General features: G+C 51.6%; 1 protein-coding gene across 1 annotated transcript in view; it reads left to right on the forward strand.

Moving 5' to 3' along the window:
* Positions 1–2,555: 2,555 nt before the first annotated feature.
* The window catches only part of TMPRSS13 (transmembrane serine protease 13), a gene marked incomplete at both ends in the record, with an annotated part of 63,881 nt that continues 42,185 nt past the window's right edge, over positions 2,556–24,251 (forward strand). The window contains 10 exons of the mRNA XM_080717788.1: positions 2,556–2,576; positions 12,065–12,383; positions 13,257–13,361; positions 15,431–15,469; positions 15,562–15,684; positions 16,293–16,422; positions 18,097–18,189; positions 19,107–19,150; positions 20,296–20,458; positions 21,048–21,220. Of these exons, the coding sequence (XP_080573914.1) occupies positions 2,556–2,576; positions 12,065–12,383; positions 13,257–13,361; positions 15,431–15,469; positions 15,562–15,684; positions 16,293–16,422; positions 18,097–18,189; positions 19,107–19,150; positions 20,296–20,458; positions 21,048–21,220 (1,210 nt within the window). The remainder of the gene's footprint in view (positions 2,577–12,064; positions 12,384–13,256; positions 13,362–15,430; positions 15,470–15,561; positions 15,685–16,292; positions 16,423–18,096; positions 18,190–19,106; positions 19,151–20,295; positions 20,459–21,047; positions 21,221–24,251) is intronic.

Below are 24,251 nucleotides of genomic sequence, written 5' to 3' on the forward strand. Positions count from 1 at the left end.
CACTCTCCATTCACCTCTTCCCCATGGGCTCTGAGGCTCCAAGTTTGTATGTTGGCCTTTACCTTGAGCAGTTCCTCCAACTTGCCCAGAACCCCAAGCCTGAATGAGCTCTTTCCAGGGGTCGGTGGGTCTTTGGGGGAAGAGGCTGAGCAGGCTTTGAGGCCAATGGCGTGCCTGTGGGACACAGTGTAGACCCTCAGGCTTGGCCTATAGATACCAAGGCTCAGTGGCAGCTTTACAGCTCCCTGGAGACCGTCCTGTCCTCAGGACTGGAAGGCAGGAGAGGTTCCTGTGCTGTGGCACTGGGTGCTAACAGAGGACAGAGAGGGGATGTGGTCTATGGCTGTCTTGGACAGTCAGGGAAATAGCACCCCCAAATCAGAGCCTTCTAGGTTGCCTGCCCAGCCTTCCAGAGGTTCTCTCTCACCCAGCCTCTGCCTCTGGGCTAGACACCCCTCAAATATGCCCAGGTGGAGCTAATAGTTTGCACTCCGAGCTTGAATTCCTATGTTCTTAAATGTGAATGGGGGAGAGTCATGGCCTCCTCTAAGGCTTTGCTCAGACTCCACCTGAGAAGCCATCCCTGGCCACCATCTCAAGCTCTGCCTCTGGCTTGTCTTCTCCATCCTTTCCCCTCTATTTTCCTCTGGTGCCCTTCTCACTTTCCTTACTTACAAGTAAGTAGTGTGCTACTTACTTTGCTTATTGATTTTTGTCTGACTACCCCTAGAGCCTGGGTTCTTGGTCAACTGTGTCTCCCGTACCTACTGTATACCAAGAAATCATAAACAAGGCTAAAAGTGAAGGCAGCCGGGAATGGTGGTGCACACTTATAATCCCAGTGCTTGGGAGGCTAAGATAGAAAAATATCAGATTTGAGGCCAGCCTCAGCAATTTAGTAAGGCTCTGTTTCAAAATAATAAAAATGAGGGCTGGGGATATAGGTCAGAGGTAGAATGACCCTGGGTTGAAACCCCAGTTTCAAAAAATATAAAAATAAGCCGGGCATGGTGGCGTACGCTTATAATCCCCACGCTTGGGAGGCAGAGACAGGAGGATCACGCTGGTTCGAAGCCAGCCTTGCTGGCTTAAGAAACCCTGTTTCCAAATAAAAATATAAAATCAGTCTGGGAGTATAGGGTAGAAGGGTTTCCAGGAATCCCAGTACCCCCCCCCACATATATATATATGAAAAATAAACTCTTTAAAAAGGTGCACACAGAAAAACAAAGAAAGAGCCGGGTGTGGTGGTGCACGCTTGTAATCCCCACACTTGGGAGGCAGAGTCAGGAGGATCGCGCTGGTTCAAAGCCAGCCTTGCTGGCTTAAGAGACCCTATTTCCAAATAAAATTATAAAATAGGTCTGGGAGTGTAGCCCGGATGTAGAAGGGTTTCCAGGAACCCCAGTAACACCAAATAAAAAATAAAAATAAAAAAGAGGAAAGAAAGAGAAGAAAAGAAAAGGCAGTTGTTTTTTCATACAGAATAGATTTGCATCTAGAAGAACATGGCTCAGAAACCAGGAATTACTTCCTGAGGTTAGGCAGGACTGAGGCTCTTATAACAAAAGGACCATTCTTTGGGAAAGGAAAACAGGATCTAGGGTTGGAAACTGGCACAAACTAGGGTGGTCATAAGTTTTTTAAAGTACAGTGGAATGTCTAGGTGGAGAGGCACCCTGGCCAATATAGTATTTCTCAGACTTTGCAAAGTATTATTAGGTTTTGGGAAATTGTTCTCTGTCAGATTTAGGTCCCGATCTGATGCCTGTGTGGCGTTTACTCCTGCCAGAAAAAGTCTCTAAGACTTAAGACAAGAGTTCTATTTACTTTCTGACCACTCCTCCATGTCTTTGAGGATCCGAACAGGGCCCAGGCTTGGGATCGTGAGTCAGCCCAATATTTCATGGATATTTACAAGTTTTGTTTTAATTGACTTTGATGTGTTGTTTTATAACATTTTGTTATATTGTTTTCAATCAAGGTAATTTATTATGTGCATCATTAAAGGCCATTTGATTTTTCCTTTCTTCTTGAAGAGTTTTCACTGAAATAAATAGAACTCAGAAAAGAAGTTGCCAGACCAGGTGCCCTGATTTAGGATTTGGAGGCACAGTAGGGCGGGCTCCCTGGAGGTAAGCCCACACCGTCCTACTGGGCAGCGGTGGAGGGCTCTCCCCTGGCCTTGGACGTCTTGATGCCAGTGTTTGGGGGGGGCTTAGGTCAGCAGCGGCTCCTCTGGAGAGGCAGGCGGGGGCCTGCAGCAGCATATGAGGGGGCTGTTCCAGGTGTATAGGTGGCTTCACACTCGGGTATTCGGGTATTCGCTGAGTAACTGGGACCGCCTAGGCTGGGCAGAGGGACAGGTCTGGCCAGTTTTGCGTTGTTTATCTTCGGGATTACCTCACACATCCCAACCTCCTCCCCGCCCCATTTGGTGGGGGCCGGCCCTTAACCCTCAACCTCCTTTTCCCCACATGCCCCGGAAGCCAGGGGCCAACATGGCTCTTACCCTTGACATCAGCTGAGCCTGGGGGACTAACCCATTCGCGGCCATGGAGAGGGACAGCCACGGGGTAAGTGTGTCTGTGGCCCAGCCACCAGCGCTCCCCAGCCCCCGCCCCCTGGGCAGGGATGGGCTGGGAGCCTGTGAGGCCCTGCCGCCATCAGGTGCCTCCAGTTTGGGGGAATTTGAATGCACCTTTTCTAGTTGGAGTTAAGGTCTCTTGGCCTCCTTTGTATCCTGGTCCCCTGAGCCACCCTGAGGAGGAGAAGCTGATGGGATTTAGAGTCTGTCTGCTCAGTAAGCCCCAATGCTGCGTGGCTGAGTCCTGCTCTGTGGCCAGGCCTGTGCTGTTTGGTGGGCAAATCTGGGGTTTGAGAGTCGATCCCATCTGATTTGCTCTAACCTGATTCTTGTTGGCTTCTGAATCAAGAGTATTTTAACTGATTTTCAAGGTTACTTTAGTCTAACCTTAAGATTTCCCAGGAAAAAAAAAAATGTGGCTTTCTTGATGCATTTACAGTTTTCAAGGGCTCCTTCAATCACTATTGGCCATTTCATTTGGGCTCAATATCCCTCATGTTTGGGAAGTGCTTCCTTAGGTCTAACCACAATTTCTTTGGCTACATCTCGGGTCTTTTTCCTCTTCTTCTACTCTTGGGGGTGGTAGAGAGCAGCTAGGCTGTCCTCTGTGGGGGAAAAAAGCCAGTTATAAAGATGCTTTCTCTTTCTCCCCCTCCCCAGGGGCATTCTACCTCTGAGATATACCCCTAGACCTTTTTATTTGAAACAGGGTCTTGCTGAGTTGCTGAGGAGTCTTGCCAGGTTGTTGCAGCTGGCCGCAAGTCTATAACCTTCCTGTCTCTGCTTCCCAAGTCTTTCGGGTGTGAGCCCCTATGCCCAGCCGTCTTCTTTATTTTCTTAAAGAGATTCCCACCGTGCTCTACCTACTCCTCACATCGTGTTTTCTGTTCGTTTCCACGTTCTTTGTACTTTACTGAGATGACAGAATCTGAGACTCTGGGAGGATAGACCAGCCCTGGACTTGAGAAAGACCAACTCTTCCTGTGTTCTAGCCTACAGCTGGCTTGTGGTACATTCTGAATCCCAGATGTGTCTCTGTAACTTTTACCACCATTTCTCCCACTATTCCTCCAGCCCCCCCGCTCACCCCCGGACTATTCTTTCCCAGGCTGCCTCCTTATCCTCTGCTCTGGGTTCCTCTGTTTATGGCTCCACCTTACCAAGGTCATTTGGGCTTGGGCCTCTGGTGCTCATTGAGATTCTGGGGAACAGAGAGGGTGGTGTATAGAGCAGAAAGGAGTGTTGTTGGTAGCATGGGGAGCTGAGCCACAGTTATGGCGATAGGGCATCCCCCCCTCCCCCCACTGGCTTGCTGGTCCATAAGCCACAAGGTTGAGTGGCTGAGTCCTGCTCTTTGATCAGGTCTGTACTGTTTGGTGGGAAAATCGGGGGGTGGGGATGGTGAGAGTCTATCCAGTCTGACTTGATCTAACCTGACTCTTACTGGCTTCTGAATCAAGAGTATTTTAACTAATCTTCAAGATCACTTTGTCTAACCTTCTAGCTAGACTCTTAAGATGGGTTCCTATTCCCAAGGAGAAGGACTGAGCTACCTGAAGGGTGACCATGTTCACTGTGGAGGCACCTGTTCTCAGGGCAGGGGAAGAGTGGTGTCTGCCTTGGAAGCCCATCTCTCCAGAGTCAAGGACCAACATGGAAGGCTGCTGGAGGGGCACAGGCTGAAGGGCAGGCTTTCCATTTGGAAAAACAATTGTTCTCAATATATTTATGAGTTAAGTGTCAAAGGTACGTCCCATGATCATTTTGGAAGGGAGATTGTTTGAATTTACCTTGGAATGAAAGAATCGAACCATTCCATCCCTATTTAAGGTTCTTAAGTCTGTCCTCTTGTTCAAAGGGAAACTGCTAAGATAGTGAGTCTGGGGTGGGAGCTGGAAGGACCATAGTGGAACTTATGTCTGCAGCAGATTTACTAAGACTGATGAAAGAGTAGGGGGCTGGTAGAGACTGGTCCTGTAGGCCATGCCTTCTCCTCGAGAGTTCTATTGCAGAGGGATGCATTGCAGTTTTTGTCCTTAAATTCCCAAAACTAGTGAGGAAGATGGATGTCAGTGGGCTTAAGCCTGATGGCGCTCTTTTGGGAGTCACATAGATCTGTAGAAGAATGTTGGAAAAGGATGGAGAAGGCTCTCAGCTTCTTCAAATTAAAAAAAAAAAAGTCTAAACAGGTGCCATAGCCTCTAATCCTAGCTATACAGGAGGCTGGGGCTGGAGGATTGCAAGTTTGAGGCCAGACTGAGCAACATAGCAAGAATTTGTCCCAAAAACAAACAAAAGAAAAGCTGCAAAATGCTGTTGTGGTCAGAGAAATGGCCATATTTTAGAGTGGCTTTGGGTAATCACTCAACCTCTCTGTAATTAGTTTCTTTTTCTATAAAATGGAATAATAACAGAATCTACCTCAAGAAGTCTCAGAATTGTCTTTCACATTGTAAGGCTCTTCTAGAATGGTATCCAGCATAGACAGACAGACAGACAGACAGATATATATAGAGAGATAGATAGATGATAGATAGATGATAGATAGATGATAGCTATTCAGATATATTCACTGAGAGGTAGGATTCATCATTATCATCATTATCTACCACGTAGGTCTTGGGTCCTCTGAAGTTGGACAAGTATCTTCTCTTCTCTACACCTCAGTTTGTCGATCTACCAAATAAGAGAGTTGGACAAATTCTTTCTTTGCAATACTGGGGATGGAACCCAGGGGCATTCTACCTCCAAGCTACACCCACAGTCCTATTTTTTATTCTTTATTTTGAAACAGGGTTTCACTGAGTTGCAAAGGGTCTCACTGAGTAGCTGAGGCTGGCCACAAACTGTGATCCTCCTGTCTTAGCCTCCCAAATGCTGGGATTACAAACATGTGCCACTATACCTGGCAATACTTTCTAATACTTAGAGAGAAGCAATACTTATTAAAGACTGAAGTAGGCCAATTCATAAAGCAACATCCCTCTCATACTGGGAATTCTTTTTTATTTTTATTTTTGAAACACATCACATATTTATAATTGGTAGACTTGATACTGTTAAGATGTCAGTACTGCTCAAAGTAATCTATTAATTTAATTTAATGTCTAGCAAAATTGTGCTGGGAATTCTTAAAGTGAAGCTGGCTCTAAGTCAGCCCCAGACCACAGATGCTCTGAAGGGTCAGTGAGATCCAGGACTGTTCAGGACAAGGCACCCTCCAGAGATGGCAGGTTGGTAGACTCAGTTCCCCGTGGACCTCCAGGACCCTCCCTTTGCCCGTAGATGTGGAGCTCACCTGAGGCCTCTGCTCAGCGCTGATCATCCACCTGATGCACCTCACCTTCCCTCCCCTCCTGTCCTTAATGGCTTGGCGGCTGGGAATGTGTGGGAGTGTGTGTACCCAGGCTCCAGGCTGGGTGCCAGATGGGAAGGCCAACTGATGTAACAGTGGCACTTAGCTCAAGTGTCTTGTTTTGGCAAAACAGCTTCCTCTTGGCATAGCAACAGTGGGGTGGACTGTGCCTGGCCAGGTGAATGGGGTGCTGGAGGAGTAGGTACCAGGGAGGAGAGCACAGGGACCCAGGTGGCCAGTCAAGTGGAGATCGACTCTTTCTCCACGGAAACAAAATCCAAGACAGCCCAGGGGCTCCCATTACATACCAGCCCTGAACTGTGTCTCCATCCCAGCAGAGAGGGAAGGCAAAGACACAGGGAGAAACTGAGGCAGGAAATATGTTTTCCTGACAATAGTGAGCACTCAGTGTTCTTTAAAGTATTTGATGAATGAATAAACCAATAAATGACCAAGCTGAGCCAGGCCTGATTGCACACACCTGGGAATCTGAGACAGGAAGATTTTTGCTGGTTTGAGGTCAATCTCAGCAACTTAGGGAAACTCTGTTTCAAAAAAAATTGAAAAGAATAAGCTGGGTGTTGTGTTGCATACCCATAATCCCAGTAATTGGAAGGCTGAGACAGGAGGATTGCAGGTTTGAAGACAGCCTTTGCAATGTCAAGAGATTCTCAGCAGCAGAACGTGGTGACACACACTTGTAATCCCCGCACTTGGGAGGCTGAGACAGGAGGATCGCACAGGTTCGAAGCCAGCCTCAGCTACTTAGCTACTTAGTGAGGTTCTTAGCAACTTAGTGAGATCCTATTTCCAAATAAAGTATAAAATAGGTCTAGGAGTATAGCCCTGAGGTAGAAAAGCCCCTGGGTTCCACCCCCAGTACTACCAAAAAAAAAAAAAAAAAGATTCTCAGCAACTTAGTGAGACTCTGTTTAAAAAATGAAACTTAAAATAGGGTGGGGACAGTAGCTCAGAGGTAGAATGCCCTGAGGTTCAATATATAGTACCATATATAAGCAAAACAAACCCAAATTAAAAATTAAAAAGGGGTAGGGGTATAGCTCCAGGTAAAATGCCTTTGGGTTCAATCCCCAGTACCTCCCCTACCCCCACCACACACAAAGGAGCCACGTGTTTTGGCTGTGGTCTCACAGGACTCTCAGGCTCTACTGTGCAGATGACAGCAGGCACCCTAATCTAGAAGGAGGTGTGGTGCCTACCCAAGGAGCCAATTTCCAACTTCTTGTGGCAGTTGCCTTTTTTAGTCAAAATCTTATGAAGAGCCACTGTGTGAAATTGAAAAGTAGATTTTCTCATTTGCAGTGGGAGAAGAGCTCAGGGCACCCTCATAGCCACCGCTGCTTGTCTCCAAAGGTGGCTCATGGGGATGCAATGCTCCGTGGGGCCCCTGGACAACAGCTGATTATCCAACCCCTGCCTCTGATACTGGAAGGAGCTGATACTCAGAAGGAAAGTGCCTGCCAGCAAGGTGACAGGGCTGGCTAGGAGCAGAAGCAGGAGCCCTGCCTCCTCTCACCCCCCAGGAGAACTTCCTCTCTCCTGCTCCTTGGATGTGGAGGGAGAGAGGATGGATTTGCCTGTGCTCTGAGTGGTGCCTGTATTTGTGGGGTCTCTCCAGGTTCAAGGAGAGAACAGAAGAAAGCCTCATGTCCCCAGAGGCACAGAGAAGGCTGGGTCAGGCCTCTAGAAGGAGAAAGAAGCCATAATCCATCCCAACCCGGCCCTATCCAGTCCATACAGGGTTCTCTGGCTCCTGGAGGCAAGAGAGCTCTTAAGACCCGTAAGTAGGTGCCCCCCCCCCGCCTCACTTCTTCCAGTCTAGTCCAGGCTGCTGGAGTTCTGGCCTGTGTTCCTGCGTGCCCACCCCTATGAGACTCAGGTCACAGGGAAAGTGGGAGGTAACCCAGCAGCCTTAGGTCTGGGGAAGGCTCTCTTTACTGCAGGTGCAAGGGAGGCTGGCTAGAGAGCACAGCGTCATGCAATGCAGGAGAAGGAGGACGGGCCTCCTGTCCAGGGAAATGCTTGGGAATAGCCAGGGACCTTTCTCACTCTCTTCCTGGCCCACCCTCGCTTCCTTCCTCATGAGACATTGGAAGCTTCATTGCCTATGGATAGGATAAAGGGCTCAGCCTAGAAGGGTTTCCAACTCCTTCCAGCTCTGACAGCCTATAGCAGGCCCAGCCTTCCTCCTGGCGTGGCCTGCTGTGGGGCTTCTCCTGGAGTTGGAGGGATGATGGGCTGGCCCAGGCTGGAGAGATGTGCTATCTCACCGCCACCGAGGCTAGGGCCCATTCTTTAGGGCTACCCTTCTGGAGCAGAGTGCGGACTGCTGGCCAGGGGTGGAGAACAACCTCTATGCAAAACCTGGGGTTCTGTCCGTAGCAGCAGCTGCATAGCCACTGAGATGACAGCTCCAGATGCCACTCAGCCAGACCGGGTGCCCTCTGCTCCACAGTGTCAGTGGTAGGGCCCACTGGAGACCCAGGGAGCCACAGGCAGGAAGCTCTCAGGGCATGGCCTGTCCCTCCCACCCCACCAGATGGGGCTAAGGGGAGTGTCTGCACAAGAAACATAAATGCATCCCACCCAGGGGGGGCTGCAGAATCCACCTCCTTGAAGTGGCCATGAAGCTTGAGGGGCCATGGGTCTTTTTGAGTCCCTCCTGTTCTGCAATATGACAGATCTGAGCAACTTTGAGGGCGTGCAGATGTGTCAAGCCTCTACTTCCTGGTCTGTAAGAGGGAATAATAATCCTTGTAGCCTCCTGTCCAGGGAAATGCTTGGGAATAGCCAGGGACCTTTCTCACTCTCTTCCTGGCCCGCCCTCGCTTCCTTCCTCTGGACCCTGCCCTGCCAGCCTCGGTCCTGCAGGCTGCCTCCTGCCCCAGAATCTCTGGAGGGTCCAGACACACTTTGGGGGCTGCTGAGGCTCCAGGTGGCAGCAAGGGCAGCCTGGGATGCTGACTTATTTCATGTCATGGATAAGACTCCCAAGAGACAGCCCCAGCATCCATTGCCATAGGTGAGGAGAGGCAGGGCCAGGAAAGAAGGACTGGCAGGAAAAGGGCATAGTCCTCATGGCCGCCACTCTCTACTGTCCACCTGCCCTGTGTGAGCAGCAGAGCCTCTGGTCTGCAAGGAGACTGCAGGGCGGCCAGGGCAAACAAGGACTTGGCCATGACCACAGTTCTGTGGAGCCAGGTGGAGCCAGGTGGCCAGACCTCACAGAGAGGAAGGCTGAGATGTACAAAGGCAAAGTCACTTGCCCAGCGTAGTCCGATTGTGTCACACAGCCCCATCCCAGCTTAGTCCATCCAACCCTGACTGCTGCAGCCTCAGGTCACAGGGCTCAACCATGGTGGTTCACATCCACGGTACCCATGAGACAAGCCTCCCTGCATGAGGGGGGTTCCACCCCCAGGCTCTGAGAGAGCTTCTGGCCTTGTTGGGCCTGGGTCCTGCTTCTCTAGCCATGTCCCTAATGCAAGAGGTATGTCCTGTGCATCAGTCCCTGGGATCAGGCTGCACCAGGAGGCTGTCACCACAGGAGAGGGGCAAGGAACTTAGATGCAAATAGGCTGGGTTGAGAGGGGGAGCCTGCCCCCATGGTACTAGGAATATAGCTCCGAGCCCGGGCTTCTAAAATGACCAACCTTGTCAGAGGTGGTAGTGCACGCTTGTAATCCCAGCATTTGGGAGGCTAAGACAGGAGTTTTGGGGTTTACAGACAGCTTCAGCTACTACTTAGGCCCTTTGCAACTCAGTGAGACTCTGTTTCAGAATAAAGAATAAAAAATAGGGGTGGGGTGTTTATCGGAGGTAGAATGCCCTTGGGTTCCATCCCCAGTACAGCAATAAATAAATAAATTAATAAAATGACCAAGCTCTCATGTTGAGGTGAGGAACTTGTGAGGCCACAGTCATAAAAGTTTATCACAAACTCCAATGTGACATACACATGTGAATGATTCGTATTTCATTATATCACATGATAGCAAATTCCCTTGAAGTTGGGAAAGATTTATAGTATGAACCTGTGAGTGGAGTTAGTGGAGTTAGTTCTGCAGTGTCAGGATCCCCAGCAGGTAAGGCGCCTGGGCTTGTCCACTAACTGAAGGACCTTCATCTGGCCTCTGCCCAGCGTCCCTTTTTCTCCCCAGGATGGGCTAGCCCCACTTTCAGCCCCTCAGTCATGCCCTGTGGCTGCTCAATCTCAGCATGGCTGGTGCTGTGTTGTAAAGCAAGGCAGGGAGGAAGAGCTATTTTCTCATAACTTTGTGTGCCAGACACTGGCGAGGGCTCTCCTAAGGGAGTATAGTTCTTATTTTATAGATGAAGAAAAATGGCTTAGGGACCCAAGCGCTGGCCCCAGTCATGATGCTACTAAGTGAAAGATGCAGGACGGGAATCAGATCAGCGGAGGCCTTCTCTTCTGCCTCTCCCTGCCCAACCCCAGGCCTGTTCCATGAGAGGATGGCCTCTGCCCCTGTCAGCTGTGTCAGCAGTCCTAAACACACTCAAGTGCACCCCTGCCCAGCCACAGGGGTATGGGCACTCAGACATTTACCCACAGTTCTACCCAGTGGCTCCAAGTGAGAGCCATTGTGGTCCCTGCTTCTGGAAAGCTGCGTGTGGTCTGCCTTGAATCAGTCCCTTAGCCCCAGAAAAATGAAGGATTGCAACCAAACCAATGACCTTAGAAGAGGAAACTCAGAAAGGAAAACCCAAAAGTTCTGCTTGGTAGGGAGGATGGTGTTGGCTTGGGCCAGTGTTCTGACAAGGAGGACTTTGAGCCTCTCTGCACAGTGGTGGAGAGAAGGGAGCAGAAGTCTAAAAGGTCCAGTTTCTATCTCCTTCACACAGTAGGACTGCAGGCCCGCCACTTGGCTCCCTGACACAGGCGGGGTCCCCCACCCTTCCTGCTTGTCCCCAGGATGGCCACCCTCCCAAACAGCCAATCAGCTCTCAGCAGACCAGATGTTATAACGGGACCCTTGGGCCAGGCCAGTTCCTGCTCTGGGGACTCGGGAGGGTGCTGAGAGATGGCAGAGACCTCTGCGAGGGGCAAGGAGAGGCGGGAAGATGTCTCATCTGAAGGGAAGGAAGCAGAGGATGCTCAGAGGTTTCCCTGACCCTGACTGCCCACCGCTTCCCTCTCCCAGACTCAAGGCTAGAGCTCTTCAGGACGCTGCCACCTTTTCTCCCGTAGCCCTCCGTGCGGAGTCCTGAGGCCCAAGTTCCTGGCTTCAATTCCTGACTTTTTTACTTCCTAGTTCTGAGAACTTGATCAAGTTGTTTACTCTCTATAGCTCAGTTTTCCACTGTGCAAAATGGGGATAATAATGTTGTTGTTGTTGTTGTTTTTTAGCTCATAGCATTATTGAAAGGAGTAAATGCTTATAAAGTACCTAGTAAGAGTACCTTAAGTCCTCTATGTGATAAATTAACATAGTAAATATAAACTAACAAGTCACTTCACCTATAGCTGGGCAAGGTCAAGAACTCCGGGCTGCACCCTCTTCTGCATCATGCCTCTTGGGGTTCCCTGATGCATTAACACGTGTGTGTGTGTGTGTGTGTGTGTGTGTGTGTATGTACATGTGCACTTGAAAGCCCATGTGTGTGTGCAAGTTTTCATGAGGATGGGGGTGGATGCGAGGCAGCTCGGGCTTTTCTTAAGCCGTATTTTCACACTTTTGACAACAGCACATTTTGAGAACAGTATTTGTTATCTAACACATACGCTAAAGAAAAGGGTGGAGATACAGGGGAAGGAAGAGGGTGGAGGGGAGGTTACTTCCTCCACAGGGACCCAATTCCTGGATGGGAGCTCTCAGAGGAAGTACACAGCCCATCTGCCCCTTCTTTTGACCCTACGCGGCCTAAGCAGGTGCCCCAGCCCGAGGCTCCTGGCCCACTGCCCTCTGCCCTCTGCAGGGCCCGTGAGGAGGGCCTCTCCGGGTTTCATTTATCTTCTCAGGTGTTTCCATGCCCACCCCCAGCCACTTCCTTTGGAGCATCTCTCTCCCACTCAGCAGGGCCCACGGCTCGGGTGGGCTGGCAGAGAGCAGCTTGAGGGACACCTGTCACTGTGCTTGCAGAATGCTGTCCCGGCAAGGACGGCCTCTCCAGCAAGGACGGCCTCTCCATCAAGGACCTCCTCCCCAGCAAGGACATCATCTTTGAGGACATTGCCAGCCCGGGCTTCCCCAGCAAGGACATCCCCAGCTGGGGCTTCCCTGGCTCGAACAACCCCTTCCAGGTCATCCTCAGACAGGTCATCAACCACCAGGTCAGTCTCCACGACATCCTCACCAACAAGAGTGTACCTTGTCAGAGCCACGCCAGTGGGTGCCGTCCCCATCCGGACATCTGCTGCCAGGTCAGCACCAGCCACCAGAGTCACCAGGGAGAGCCCAGGTAAGGGGAACACTGCAGGGGAGGGGAGCAGGGGAGTGGGCAGCTTCTGCCCCTCATGCTGCAGGGGTAGTGAGGTCAAGGATAGCCAGGGTGTGCTTTGAGGCACCTGGGGAAGTGAGGGAAGAAAGGAACTATTGTAGATGGGAACTCAGGGAGAGTTCAGGACCACAGAAGCAGCACATGACGCTGAGGGCCGCAGAGCCAGCATTGATTTGAAGAGCAAGGGCCTCTGGACAGAGACTGGGGCTGTCTTAGGCTGTCCTGTATGTCTGCTGGAGAGGCTGGGGTCTACTACAGACCAAGGTGGTGGTCAGTGGGCTCATCTGTGAGTGGAGGAGGAAAGGGTGGGAATCCTAGCAGGCAGGCACCTCCATCCCTAACCTCCCAAGCTGTGGGCTGTATGCTTCAGCTACCAGGATATCGGAGAGACCAGGCCGCCCTGGAGATGGCTCTGCCCTTAATAAACTGTTTCCACTTGTCGCAGACTTCTGACTGTTCCCCACAGTATGAACAGGCCTGACCAGGGTCTGGCTTTGAAGGATCACTTGGGGTTTGGACCTTCCCAGTATTGCCTCTCAGTGAGGGTGTCACTAGAACCAGACATACTGCATTTGAATCCCTGCAATGCTCTTCTTTAGCTGGGTAACCCTGGGCAAGTTATTTTATTTCCACAAGCCTCAGTTTCCCTGTCTATAAAATTGACTTAATAAGATTCAGCTCATGCTGGTGCTGGGAGATAAAGTAAAAGAACACACGCAAAGTGTGTGGTTGGAATCATATTCTGGGGTGCAGGGTTCCCAATGGGCCTCCTTTACCCCCTCTGCCTCAGCAGCACCTTCCAATAGCCTCCCCTGCCCTCCACCCTGCTCCCAGGTCTCCACCTTCCCAAGTTCTCCTGGCAGGAGAGCCAGAAGCAGCTGCCGCTCATCGGATGCATCCTCCTCCTCATCGCCCTGGTGGTCTCACTCATCCTTCTGTGTGAGTTGAATGGAGGGAGCGAGGCAGATCCTGGTCTGCGCAGGGTGGAGTGGGGCCTGGGCAGGCATGCCACAGTGATGGGGACCACAGGAACCTGCTTGGAAATTGCATGGGACCGTGACATGGCCTGGTCCCCTTGAAGCACTGGGTTAGGGCGTGGGATGTAGAGGAGCTCACTTGGGCTGGTGAGTCAAATACACTGAGCTCAGCTTCTGTGCATAGAGATGGTGTGAATTCCAGCCATTCAGTAAACCCACTGTGTGCCCCCATCAGATTTCATCCCAATTTCTCCCGGTTATAGGGACTAGATGACATGATAAATCAATGCTTGGCACAGAATCTCAAAGAGCCGGTGATTAAATACACACATGCATGTACACATGTGAAAATATTGATCAGAAAAAGTGTCCCAAGGATATCCAGTTTGTTCAGTGTTCAAGAGCTCAGGCCCCTCAGTTGTTCCTTCTTTGCAGAGGAAACCAGGGCAGGCACCAAAGCTCTGCTCAGCTGTTGACCAGGAGCCCAGCGCAGTGCAGAGACTCGGGGGAGCACAAAAGCAAGTGCACACGATGCCGTCCTGACATCAGGGAGATCATGTCTCCTGAGGACAGAGCTGGAAAGAACTTGGGCCAGACACATTTGAGTGTGATGGCCAGAAAGAGATGACAGCTCTATGGGGCCAGGATGCAGGGACCACACACATGAGGGTCTGGGAGGCAGGAGAGTGGCTGTGGCCTGGGTGGGGCATCAGAGAAGATGAGCAGCTATGGAGATGTGGGGGCTAGGTGCATGGGGGAGAGGGAAAGGACCTGCCCAGCTAGAGGGGAGAATACATGTCTGGGGCCTGGGGCCCATTTGTTTGGCTTAGTAAGGCTAGGTCACACCCAGAGAGCTTTAAATGCCAGGCAGAGGTGTGAAGGGCAGGGGGGATGTGTGCCTGGAGACATCCAGAGGCTGCAGGGATGTCTGAGGAGGGGGCTGGGGGATAAGGCAGAGCATGGCTTCAGCACCACACATTCCTGCCTCTGCTTCTTACTAGCTGCAGGGTGTCAGCAAGCTAGTTAACACTGAGCCTCAGTTTCTCTGCCTGTTAACCAGTCAGTGCAGCCTCCAGTATGGTGCATGGGTAAGCCTTCTCAGGGTGCCTCCCATGGGCTCTCCTGCCCTGCTCCATGAGTGGGGGAAAGCCCACAGAGGGCATATGGAATGAGGGCCTGGCTAACCTTCCTGGCCTGGCTTTGTAATGCTTGCTGAAGTGGCAGCCTGGAGACTGCCCAGGGCCAGGGAGACAGTATGACTTGTGCAGGCCACTGAGCAGCTCCATGCAGGATTAGGCCTAGTGCCCGGCCCCCAGCTTCTGCCCAGTGCCCTCTCTAGGAAACGTGGAGCAGCCCTCCATGCTTAGCGCTGCGGGCATCCTGAGAAGGGACTGTGCAGGCTTTTCCCGGAGGTTTGAGGCAGGAAAGGAGAGGCAGATAGGAGGGGCAAGTTCCAGAAATTGGGAGGGGTTTGTGTCTGGACCAGGAAGTAGTCACGCTAGGCTGGGGTGCTATTCCCTTTGGTGACTGAGAGCACGATGGGACCAGTGGGGGGATGTGGGATTGGGGCTGAGGAGTCAGAACTCAGGTCTTTCTGTTCCTCGTACATTTGGGAATCTGCCACCTGGAGTTGCTTATGGTGCCAGCAGACATTTGAAGCCATAAGGACAAGTGCTAGAGCAGAAAGGGACCCAGGGCCTTGGGGGAGAAGGAAGGGGAAGCCAATCCAGGAGCTGGAAGGAGGGTCATCCTTGCAAGGACAGGCCCAGGGGTGGCCACGTGTGCTCTCACACACACAGCTGTTAGCACAGAGAAGAGAGGGCTCTGGGACTCTAGGAGAAGTGGCTTCTCCTGCCACTGCCTCCACCAGGCCAGTGTGTAGGGCAGGGAATCCCCGAGTAGCACCTGCCTTCATCTCTCTCTGTCTCTCTTTGGGTGGCTGGCTACTTGAGTCTGCCTGGGGCTGCCCTGCTTGCAGGAGCTTTCTGGAGCCTTCTGGAGCATTCCTGAGCAGCCTTTTTCTCCATGCAGATGGGGGACCAGAGTCCCAGAGTCCAAGAGGGATTGCAGGTCGGTGTCTCAGAACCCCAGGGCCACGGGCTGCTCAGTGTCTCCTCCGTCCGGGGCCGGTGGTGACGCAGCTCTCTGCTTCTATTTTGCAGTTTACTTCTGGAGAGGCCACACAGGGATCAAATACAAGGAGCCAGCAGAGACCTGCCCCAGGACAGCTGTTCGTTGTGATGGGGTGGTGGACTGCAAGCTGAAAAGTGATGAGCTGGGTTGTGGTAAGAAGGCATGCGTGTCTGTGCAATGCACTCCAGTGACCACAAACCCTGGTGCAAACTGCATACCAGCTCAGACAGGAGGCAATGGACCAAGAAGCAGAGAACATTCAACTTTGCTTTGAAACCTGGCTTGGGTGCTGTGTGACTTGGAGAACCTCCCTTCTCTGGGCTTCAGTTTTTGAAATTTTTTAAATGAGTGGATAGGGCAAGACTAGTGATAACGGCACCCACCTGTGGCAGGCTGTCCCCTGAGCCCTGGACAGATCATATTTCTCTTATTTTCTCATCACCTTCCCATATGGGCGTGTTCCTGAACTCCCAGGATGACCATCGGCTCTGAGCGGTGCTTGCTGGTGTCACAGTTATCTTCCCCAGCCTCTCTGGACACAGACCTGTCACCCTGTCCATCCCTGGCCTTGATTCTGCCCTGATTGAGCGTCTCTGGCTTCTGAGTCCTGTCTGAGCATCACTACTCGAGCCAACCTCCCAGACCTCTCTCGGGCTCTGTGAGCAGCCCTGAGCACAGCTTCTTGGAGCTCAATTTGTGCCCAGAGATGTCAAAGCTTCCTGAGTGCTGAGGCTTTGTTCTGCCCCTTTCTGTCCTGCAGTGAGGTTCGACTGGGACAAGTCTCTGCTTAAGGTCTACTCAGGGACCTCCCATGAATGGCTTCCCATTTGCAGCAGCAGCTGGAATGATTCTGACTCAGAGAAGACCTGCCGGCAGCTGGGCTTTGAGGGGTAAGCCTTTCAGGTCCCCAGGGAGGCCCCAGACTCTCTGCAAGGTATCACAAGCATGTTAGAGCCTCTGGCTACTCAGACCCTGGGGGGCCAGGGCTGACCTCTCCAGCTCAGGCCATGCCTAAGGCACTCACCAGCTGGGCTTCCATGAGTGGGGCAAGCCGCTTCCTGAGGCCAGGGAACTGTTTGGGGAGCATAGTCTATTAGCCTTCCCTCAGCTTTTGGCAACAAAGCGGTCTTGTGTCCATCAACACACTGGGTGGTTTGGGGGGTGGCTTGATGAAGTGGGTGAACATCTGTCCAGCTCTTGTTGCATGACATCTGGAGACTGCAAGCTCAGGCTGTGCACAGCCCTTTGGTGGAATTTGAGCTGCAGTAGTCTTGCTTTGGGCTGGAACTCAAGTGGGAATGAGAGGGGGCAGGTGTGGCAAGGCAGAGTCCCAAGAAACATTAACTCTAAAGCTTTAAGCCATGGTGTCAGCGCTGATGGGCGGAGTGGGGAGCAGGGCAGACAATGGTCATCCTACTTGAAGCAGCCTCCAATCTGTGGGCTGGGTAGGTGTTCCCATCCTCTCTCTTGGTCTGAGTTTCTAAGCTGAGTGTTTTGGGGATTCACCCATGTGAAGTTGAGGAGAAGGTTTAGGATATTCCTGTGGGTTCTCTGCAGAACAAGGACTGCTGGAGGTAGGACTCAGGCTTAGCTCCCTGCCCTCCTCAGCCTCAGGGCCCTGGTGCCTGACAGGGGCTGAGTGACTCAGTGGAGACCGCTGGCATCACTTAGCCATACGCTACACAAGCTGGCACCCCCTTTGACATATTGATGCAAAGAGTGTTTGCTGAAATTGCAAGAGTTGCCAGTAACCATGTGGCACCCAAACATGTTGGTGCAGGACCGGATCCCACTCCAGTGTGGTGTGCAGCAGGAACCCCACATGAAGGGTAGTTCAGAGCTCTGTAGGCACACTGCCTGTGTTTGGAGGGGAGGGCAGGAAAATAAGGAACGGGTCCTCTGGTCAGAAAAAGGCCCAGCTCCATGCAAGAAATGTACACAAATCACCAGGAATGTTTGTAAAAATGCACCCCAGAATCGAGATCTCTGGAATTAGGATTTAGAATCTGCTTAGCAAACACCCAAGGTGGTTCCTAGGCATGCTGGGTTCTGAGGTTCACTGTGTGCTTACCTGAGGTGTGCCTGTTGGCAAGCTGGAGATCTTCCCAATACAGTTTTGGATTCAGCAGGTCAGGGAGGAGGGTGATGCTACTGGACCACCAGCCATAGTTTGGATAGAAAAGGGATAGATTGGTGTTTCTCAGACTTAAGATGTCCCAGCATCACCTGGAAGGCCTGTTAAAATGCAGATTGCTGGGCACACCCCCAGGGCTTTTGACTCAGGAGGTCTGGGGTGATAACTGGGAAGGCGCATTTAAACCACCTCTCAGTGCCAGGCCAGCACCACCTTCGAGGATTACCAAGTGAGGCATGGGGCTAATAGGATGGGGTGGAATATGGAAAGGATCCTACTGTATTGGTACACTGAGGATGGCTGCCATTCAGACCGTGACAAGCCAGCCTCCATCTGCAGGGCTGCTGGGGGGACTCGAATGCTGGATGAAGGGCCTGAGGTACTCTGTGCCTCCAGCAAGCTCATTCTCCTCCTTCTTCCTCCCTTTTAGTGCTTACCGGACAACTGAGGTGGCCCACAGAGATTTTGCCAGCAGTTTCTTAATCTCTGAATACAACTCCACCATCCAAGAGAGCCTCCACAGGTGTGTTGGGGGGGCCAGGCTGCATGCCTGTGAGTGGAGGGATGAGGGCCTAGGAAGGGGCTTGGATTCAGAGAGCCCCTTTCTCATCCTCTCTGGGACCCAGGCCTAGGAATCCATCATAAACATTAAGGGGCCTCAGAAATGGTCCTTATTTACTATATTGATACGGATACTGCCCCTGGCTTAGAAGTCCCTATTTGAGGCTTGGTGCAGAGGGTACCTCAGGTCTGAGGTACCCTGAGAATTTGCCTGGTTGTCAGAGACAATTAGTAAACTGTGGGTCCACCACTCTGTCAGGTACTGGACTGAAAGCTTCTGCAGAGAATGGGGTTGAGGAGGACAGGGAGAAGCATCACTCTTGGAGGATGGAGTGGAGGCCACTGGCAGGTGCAAGTAGCTAGGGACTGGGAAGCCCCTCTGGGAAATCTTGGCCTCCCTCTGGAACTCCTGGTCCCTGTCACCAGCCCATTGAGAGAGGGGGTAAGGGATGCTCCAGCAGGAAACACGGCTTACCTTGCAAAAGGGAAAGAAGGAGGTGCATCTGGATGCCTGCCTCGAGCTAGGTGGGTTTGCTTGCTACACTGAGAAACTATCAGAAGGGCCTTGGGGCCCCTGCTTAGTTGTGGGAAGATGCTGGGATTATGGGTCCCTGGTTGACAAAATATAGAACTGGCCATTGTGTTTAGGCCATGATGAGAACACTAGGCAGAGGGCGCAGTGGAGGTAGCTTGTGCAGAACCATTCCACTGGAGAAAGCACTGGAAGGAGTGTCCCACTGGGAGAAAGAAGGTCAGAATCTCCATTTCTTGTGCTGTGGGATAGAAATGGGCTAGGATTGGAGCAGGAGCCAACAGGGAGGCCTCCTGGAGGAGGTGGCTTCTGTGTCTATTTCCCACCTTCTATATCTCCTTCTGTAGGTCTGAATGCCCTTCCCAGCGGTACATCTCTCTCCAGTGCTCCCGTAAGATATTCTTCTTGGATTGTGGTCTGTGTGGGTTGGGAGCAGGGGGCAGAGGGGCAATGACGGGGAAGAGGGGCTTCACCAGCTTCAGGCCTGCTTCAGGACTAGGAACTATAAGCACAGAGGTATCCCGACATAACATTTCCCCCTCTGACTTCAGTAGGAGGTCAGCCAGCCAGCGCTCTCATTCCAAGGAAGCTATCTGAGCCTCCTGGACTCTGAGCAAGGGAGAGGACTGGGGCAAGAGAGCAGCCTGGTCCAGCTTAGAGCCCTGTATCAAAAGACAGAGAGTGGGTGGAGATGGGGCTCTAGGGCCCACACGTATTGAATGGATTGTGATGTGCAGGGCACCTTGCCATCTCTTTATAAATACAATTGTATTTAATGCTGACAATCACCCTACAGGGCAGGTGCCATTACTTTCCACTTGCTGAAAGTGTTTGCCTTGCCTAAGATCAGACTGACCAGGTGAGGAGCTGGTATCTGACCTGGGGTCTGACCTTGAGGCCCAGGCTGTGTTCTCAGGGACCACTGGAGCCATGGCAGGCATGGTGCTGTGGATGGAGGGCCCACTCCCGAGAGCACCGCTGGCACCTCACTCCCCTGCAAGGAGAGACGACGGGTGTCTACGCATGCTGAGTGTGACTCACTTCAAAGCATTTTTGGGGATGTTCCCCTGAGACGAGAGTTCCTGGGAGCTCCACAGGACCCATCCATGCATCATGTGGGCACAAACCCACGTGTGCCCATGTGAGGCTCGTTTTACCTTTGGCGTGAATCGATGGAGCTCCTATCTCAATGCTCACCAGTCAGGCTCATGTTAGAATCTGTTTGCTTTCCCAAGCCCCTAAAAGTAGCCCTGGGAGCCACCCTTCTAACCCCAAAGCCTGGCTCTGTGCCAAAGCTTAGCATTTAGCAAGCATTTCTCAAATTAATGAAAGAGTGAATGAATGGAAAGAAAAAGGATCCCACCTGGAATCAAACTTCCTACTAGATGATCCAAGAGAGTCAGCCAATCAGATGGTGTTTCTGGCCAAGTGGGTATAGAGGTATTGGAGAAGAGAAATGTCTGAGCCCGTCCCGGCTCAGAGAGCAGGTAGAAGCCTTGAGGAAAGCAGGTCCACGGTCTGTCCTTCCACCCCCAGATTGTGGGCTGAGAGCCATGACCGGGAGAATCGTGGGAGGGGCACTGTCCTCCGAGAGCAAGTGGCCCTGGCAAGTCAGCCTGCACTACGGCACCACTCACATCTGCGGGGGCACGCTCATCGATGCCCAGTGGGTGCTCACCGCTGCCCACTGCTTCTTCGTGTGAGTTCCCCAGGGGTCCTGCGGTTCCCTGCTGCCAGTTGGGGGGGACCCTGTCCCTGAAGGGTAGAGCCAGACAAAGAGCTTTCAGGCTTGTGGCCACCCTTTGCCCCTGGAGCTTACACAGAGGCACCTGAGCAATCAGGAGCACTGGTTCAGGCTCCAAGGGATGGGGATGGAGGGAGGTCTGTGCTGTCGGCTGTTGACATTTCCAGCCAGCCTTGTCCCTCTACACGCCCACAGCCCAGAGCTCAGGGACACTGGCTTCCCCCATAACGAGTCTTCAGCTGGTTACTTTGTCCTGTTTAAACCTCTGTGGCTTCTGAGGGTATGACTACTGAGATCTGCCCTGATGCCCTGTTGGTGGTGTGCAGATGCATGGAAGGCACTCCAGGTCTTACCTGTTCCTCTCTTTATCATTGTTTGGTGCACAGCAGCAGCTCAGAACCCTGGGGAATAGCTCTGGACCAGATTAGATAGAGGGTTTCCTCCAGAAGTCATTTCATCCTGCCTCCAAGCTGGGGTTCCTGCTGCCACTGCAGGCCAGAGCACTCTGTCAAGTGGGTAACTGGACTGTGCTCTGGTGTGGCAGGACCCGGGAGAAGATCCTCGAGGGCTGGAAGGTGTACGCGGGCACCCATAACCTGCACCAGCTGCCAGAGGCCGCCACCATCGCCCAGATCATCATCAATGGCAACTACACTGACGAGCAGGACGACTATGACATCGCCCTCATGCGGCTGTCCAAGCCCCTGACCCTGTCGGGTGAGAGCTCAGCACCGCGCCCTGGCACCCTGTAGCCTGAGGCAGCGGCAGCATCTATTCACCCAGCACAGGGCTCCAGACCCTCATAGTCAAGGTCAAAGGCTCTGGGAGGTCATTAAATGAAACACTTTTATTTTATAGTTGGGGAAACTGAAGTCCAGGTGTTAGAAAGAAGTTTTCCCCAAATGACACAAACTGGTAATAAATCCAGGGCTTTGCTACTGGTCTTAATGGGTATAAGTAGATTGATCTGTTCACCAGTGTAACTGAACACTCAGCAGAGGTCAGACTCCATGGCAGGCATCTGACATTATGTGATTGCAGTTGTGACTCCTCATGACCAGCCTGTGGAGCAAGCCCTCCAGTTAGCTGCATTTTTTACATGAGGAAGTGGACCTTGAGAGAGAGAGAGAGAGAGAGAGAGAGAGAGAGAGAGAGAGAGAGAGACAGAGACAGAGACAGAGACAGAGACAGAGAAAGCAGAAGTGATAGGTGGCTACTCGCTATGGGATCTGGGTGGACTAGTCTCCAAGCTCTTCCCACTGGACTTTGGGCTGGCAAGCTGCACACTGTGTGGTGGAGACCACCTGCTGCAGTGAGGTACCAGAGGAGGCTGCACCTAGAGATGCCCTCCAATCACTGTGCACGGACTCACCAAAGAAGGCTTTGTCCCTTATTTGCTCACTTAACAAACACTTGTCATGTGTCTACCCTATGATGGCCAGCTCTGCAGTTGCAATGGCAAACAGAACAAGACGGGTGATGTACACCCAGACACTGGAAGAGGCTGATGCTGAGGGCAGGCGGCAGGGGGCAGGGGCATGGAGGGGCTGCTGTTACTAAGCAGTCTCAGTGGACTAGGGAGGTTACCTGGGCCAGGATAGTAAGGTTGGCTCTGAAGGGACTGGCGAAGACAGGTAAGGGGGCTCAGGAGAGACTCTGAGGAGTGAGGTCAGACTCCTCCAGCACAAGCAAAGCAGCCCAGGAGGCAGGAAGCAGCAGGGCCCTGGATTTCTGGAAGCCTCGAAGAGCTCTATGGTTAGTCCGGCCATTCCTGTGCTGTGAGCTGGTGTCTCCTGGCACACTCCTGAGGGGTGGTACCTATCATGAGTCAGCAGGTAGCTCATCAGAGTGGGGTGAGGGGGAGGCTCCCTGGGCAGAACCAGCCCTGTGGGCCATGCTCACTCGAGCCACACCCCAGGCCCTCCTGCCCCCAGCCCCATCTTTGGAGCCTGCTGGGGTGAGGGCTGCCTGTGTACAGCAGGGGTCAGTCAGCCTGTAGAAGGACTTGTGCAACCAGTATTGTCAGACCTGGACTTCATTTGGCTAACCTCTCACTCATCCCCAACCCTTAATATTATTTGGAATTCCAAAACAAAAGGTATGACTTCTAAGTCCAGTGAAGGCTATTGCAGAGGGGTTTCAGGTGCAGGGTCCCTCACCTGGGTTTTACTCACCCTTGTGATGTATGTACCTCGATGGAGAGCCATGTGCCTGATCTTTAGCCAATAAGCCAGGGCTGATTTTCTTAAGCTGACTTGGTAGCCCAGGCACCCTTGAAGTCACAGCCCTTCTTGAGAAAATATGTGAAAATTCCTGATAAATTTAATTTACCCACATAAACAATTGGAATATGTAACTATGGGACATATAACAATATTTCATGTTTTTTGAGATTTTGCATCTCAGAAAAAATTGTCACCATCTAGGGGGCCAAGGAGGTTCCCCAGAAGAGAGAAGAGATCTCAGTTTGGCCCTGGCAGGCTCTTGACATACATTGCAGAAAAAGAATTATAGGATGCATTAGAAAGAGGCACACGCAGAGACTTATTAAGGAAAGCAAGGGATACACACTCAAATGAACAAGGAGCGCTGTCGAGAGTGAGGTGTGCTTCTGGGGTCTCAGGTTTCTCTTTGAAAGGAAGCTTTGCCAATAGTGCACATGAGGGTCTGTAGGGGTGGGTGGGCCTCAGAGCTTCATTCTTTCAATCACAGAGCACAGGGAAGGTTAAGGTGGTCTTTTTTTTTTTTTTTTTTGGTTTCTTAGGTTGATGTTAATTGTTAACGTTTGGAATGTACCCATATCATAGGTCTCTAACAGTATTTTTCCTCTTGGCTATATTTAGTCTAAAGAAATACATGGTGTTAACTGGCAGCTTATGTATACATTAATTAACTGAACTCATAATACTCTAAGATTCATGAGCCTTTCAGGAACTTAGGTCTAGAGGAAAACAGGCCTGGGGAGCAAAGATGAGGGTGTACACAGAGCTTCTCAGAGTGAAAGGTACAGTTTCTTTTCCCTTCCTTGTTAGTCTCCTTTCTAGCTTTTCTTGTTTCCACTATCCTACCTCAGGCATAGAAAAAAATCAGGTTTTGCATTTTTTGTTAATTATTGATCCTATCCCTTTATTTGTTTGTATATGTTTATAGCAGGTAAAATATGGTAGGCACCAATGTTTAAAACCCAATTTATGGAGAAGAATTTAACATGCATTTATCCTTCCCTTTCTTTCTTTCTCTCTCTGTCTCTCTCTGTCTCTCTCTGTATCTCTCTCTCTCTCTCTCTCTCTCTCTCTCTCTCTCTGTGTGTGTGTGTGTGTGTGTGTGTGTGTGTGTGTGTGTGTGTTCACTGAGCACTTAATACGGACATGTCAGGAATTATATAGGAGCAGGAAGCTGCAGTGCACAACAGATGCTTGAGAACACTGCAGGAGTCTATCACATCATAGTTTCCTCCTGAAAGTTGGTGTTGGGGCTCAGTGCCCTAGCTCATCCAGTGCCACCAATCTATAGAGGGTGTTTATGCAGTGGTACTCAATAGCACCTTCAGAAGATTGTTCAAAGTGGGTGCAAGCAGGCAGTGGCCCGTGGTCTGTGTCTGTAGGGATGGGCACTTCCTGCTTGTAGTGTTTTCCCACCCTGTGCCAGGTGAACATTTGGAGAGGGGGCTCCAGGCCCTGGCCAGCTAGCGTGCCCTCCCAGACAGGCTGCGTACGACCCTACTCTCCGGGACTTGGCCTGCTGCCCC

The sequence above is a fragment of the Muscardinus avellanarius genome (genome assembly GCF_963383645.1).
Source record: "Muscardinus avellanarius genome assembly, chromosome: 1".
Taxonomy (NCBI): Eukaryota; Metazoa; Chordata; class Mammalia; order Rodentia; family Gliridae; genus Muscardinus; species Muscardinus avellanarius.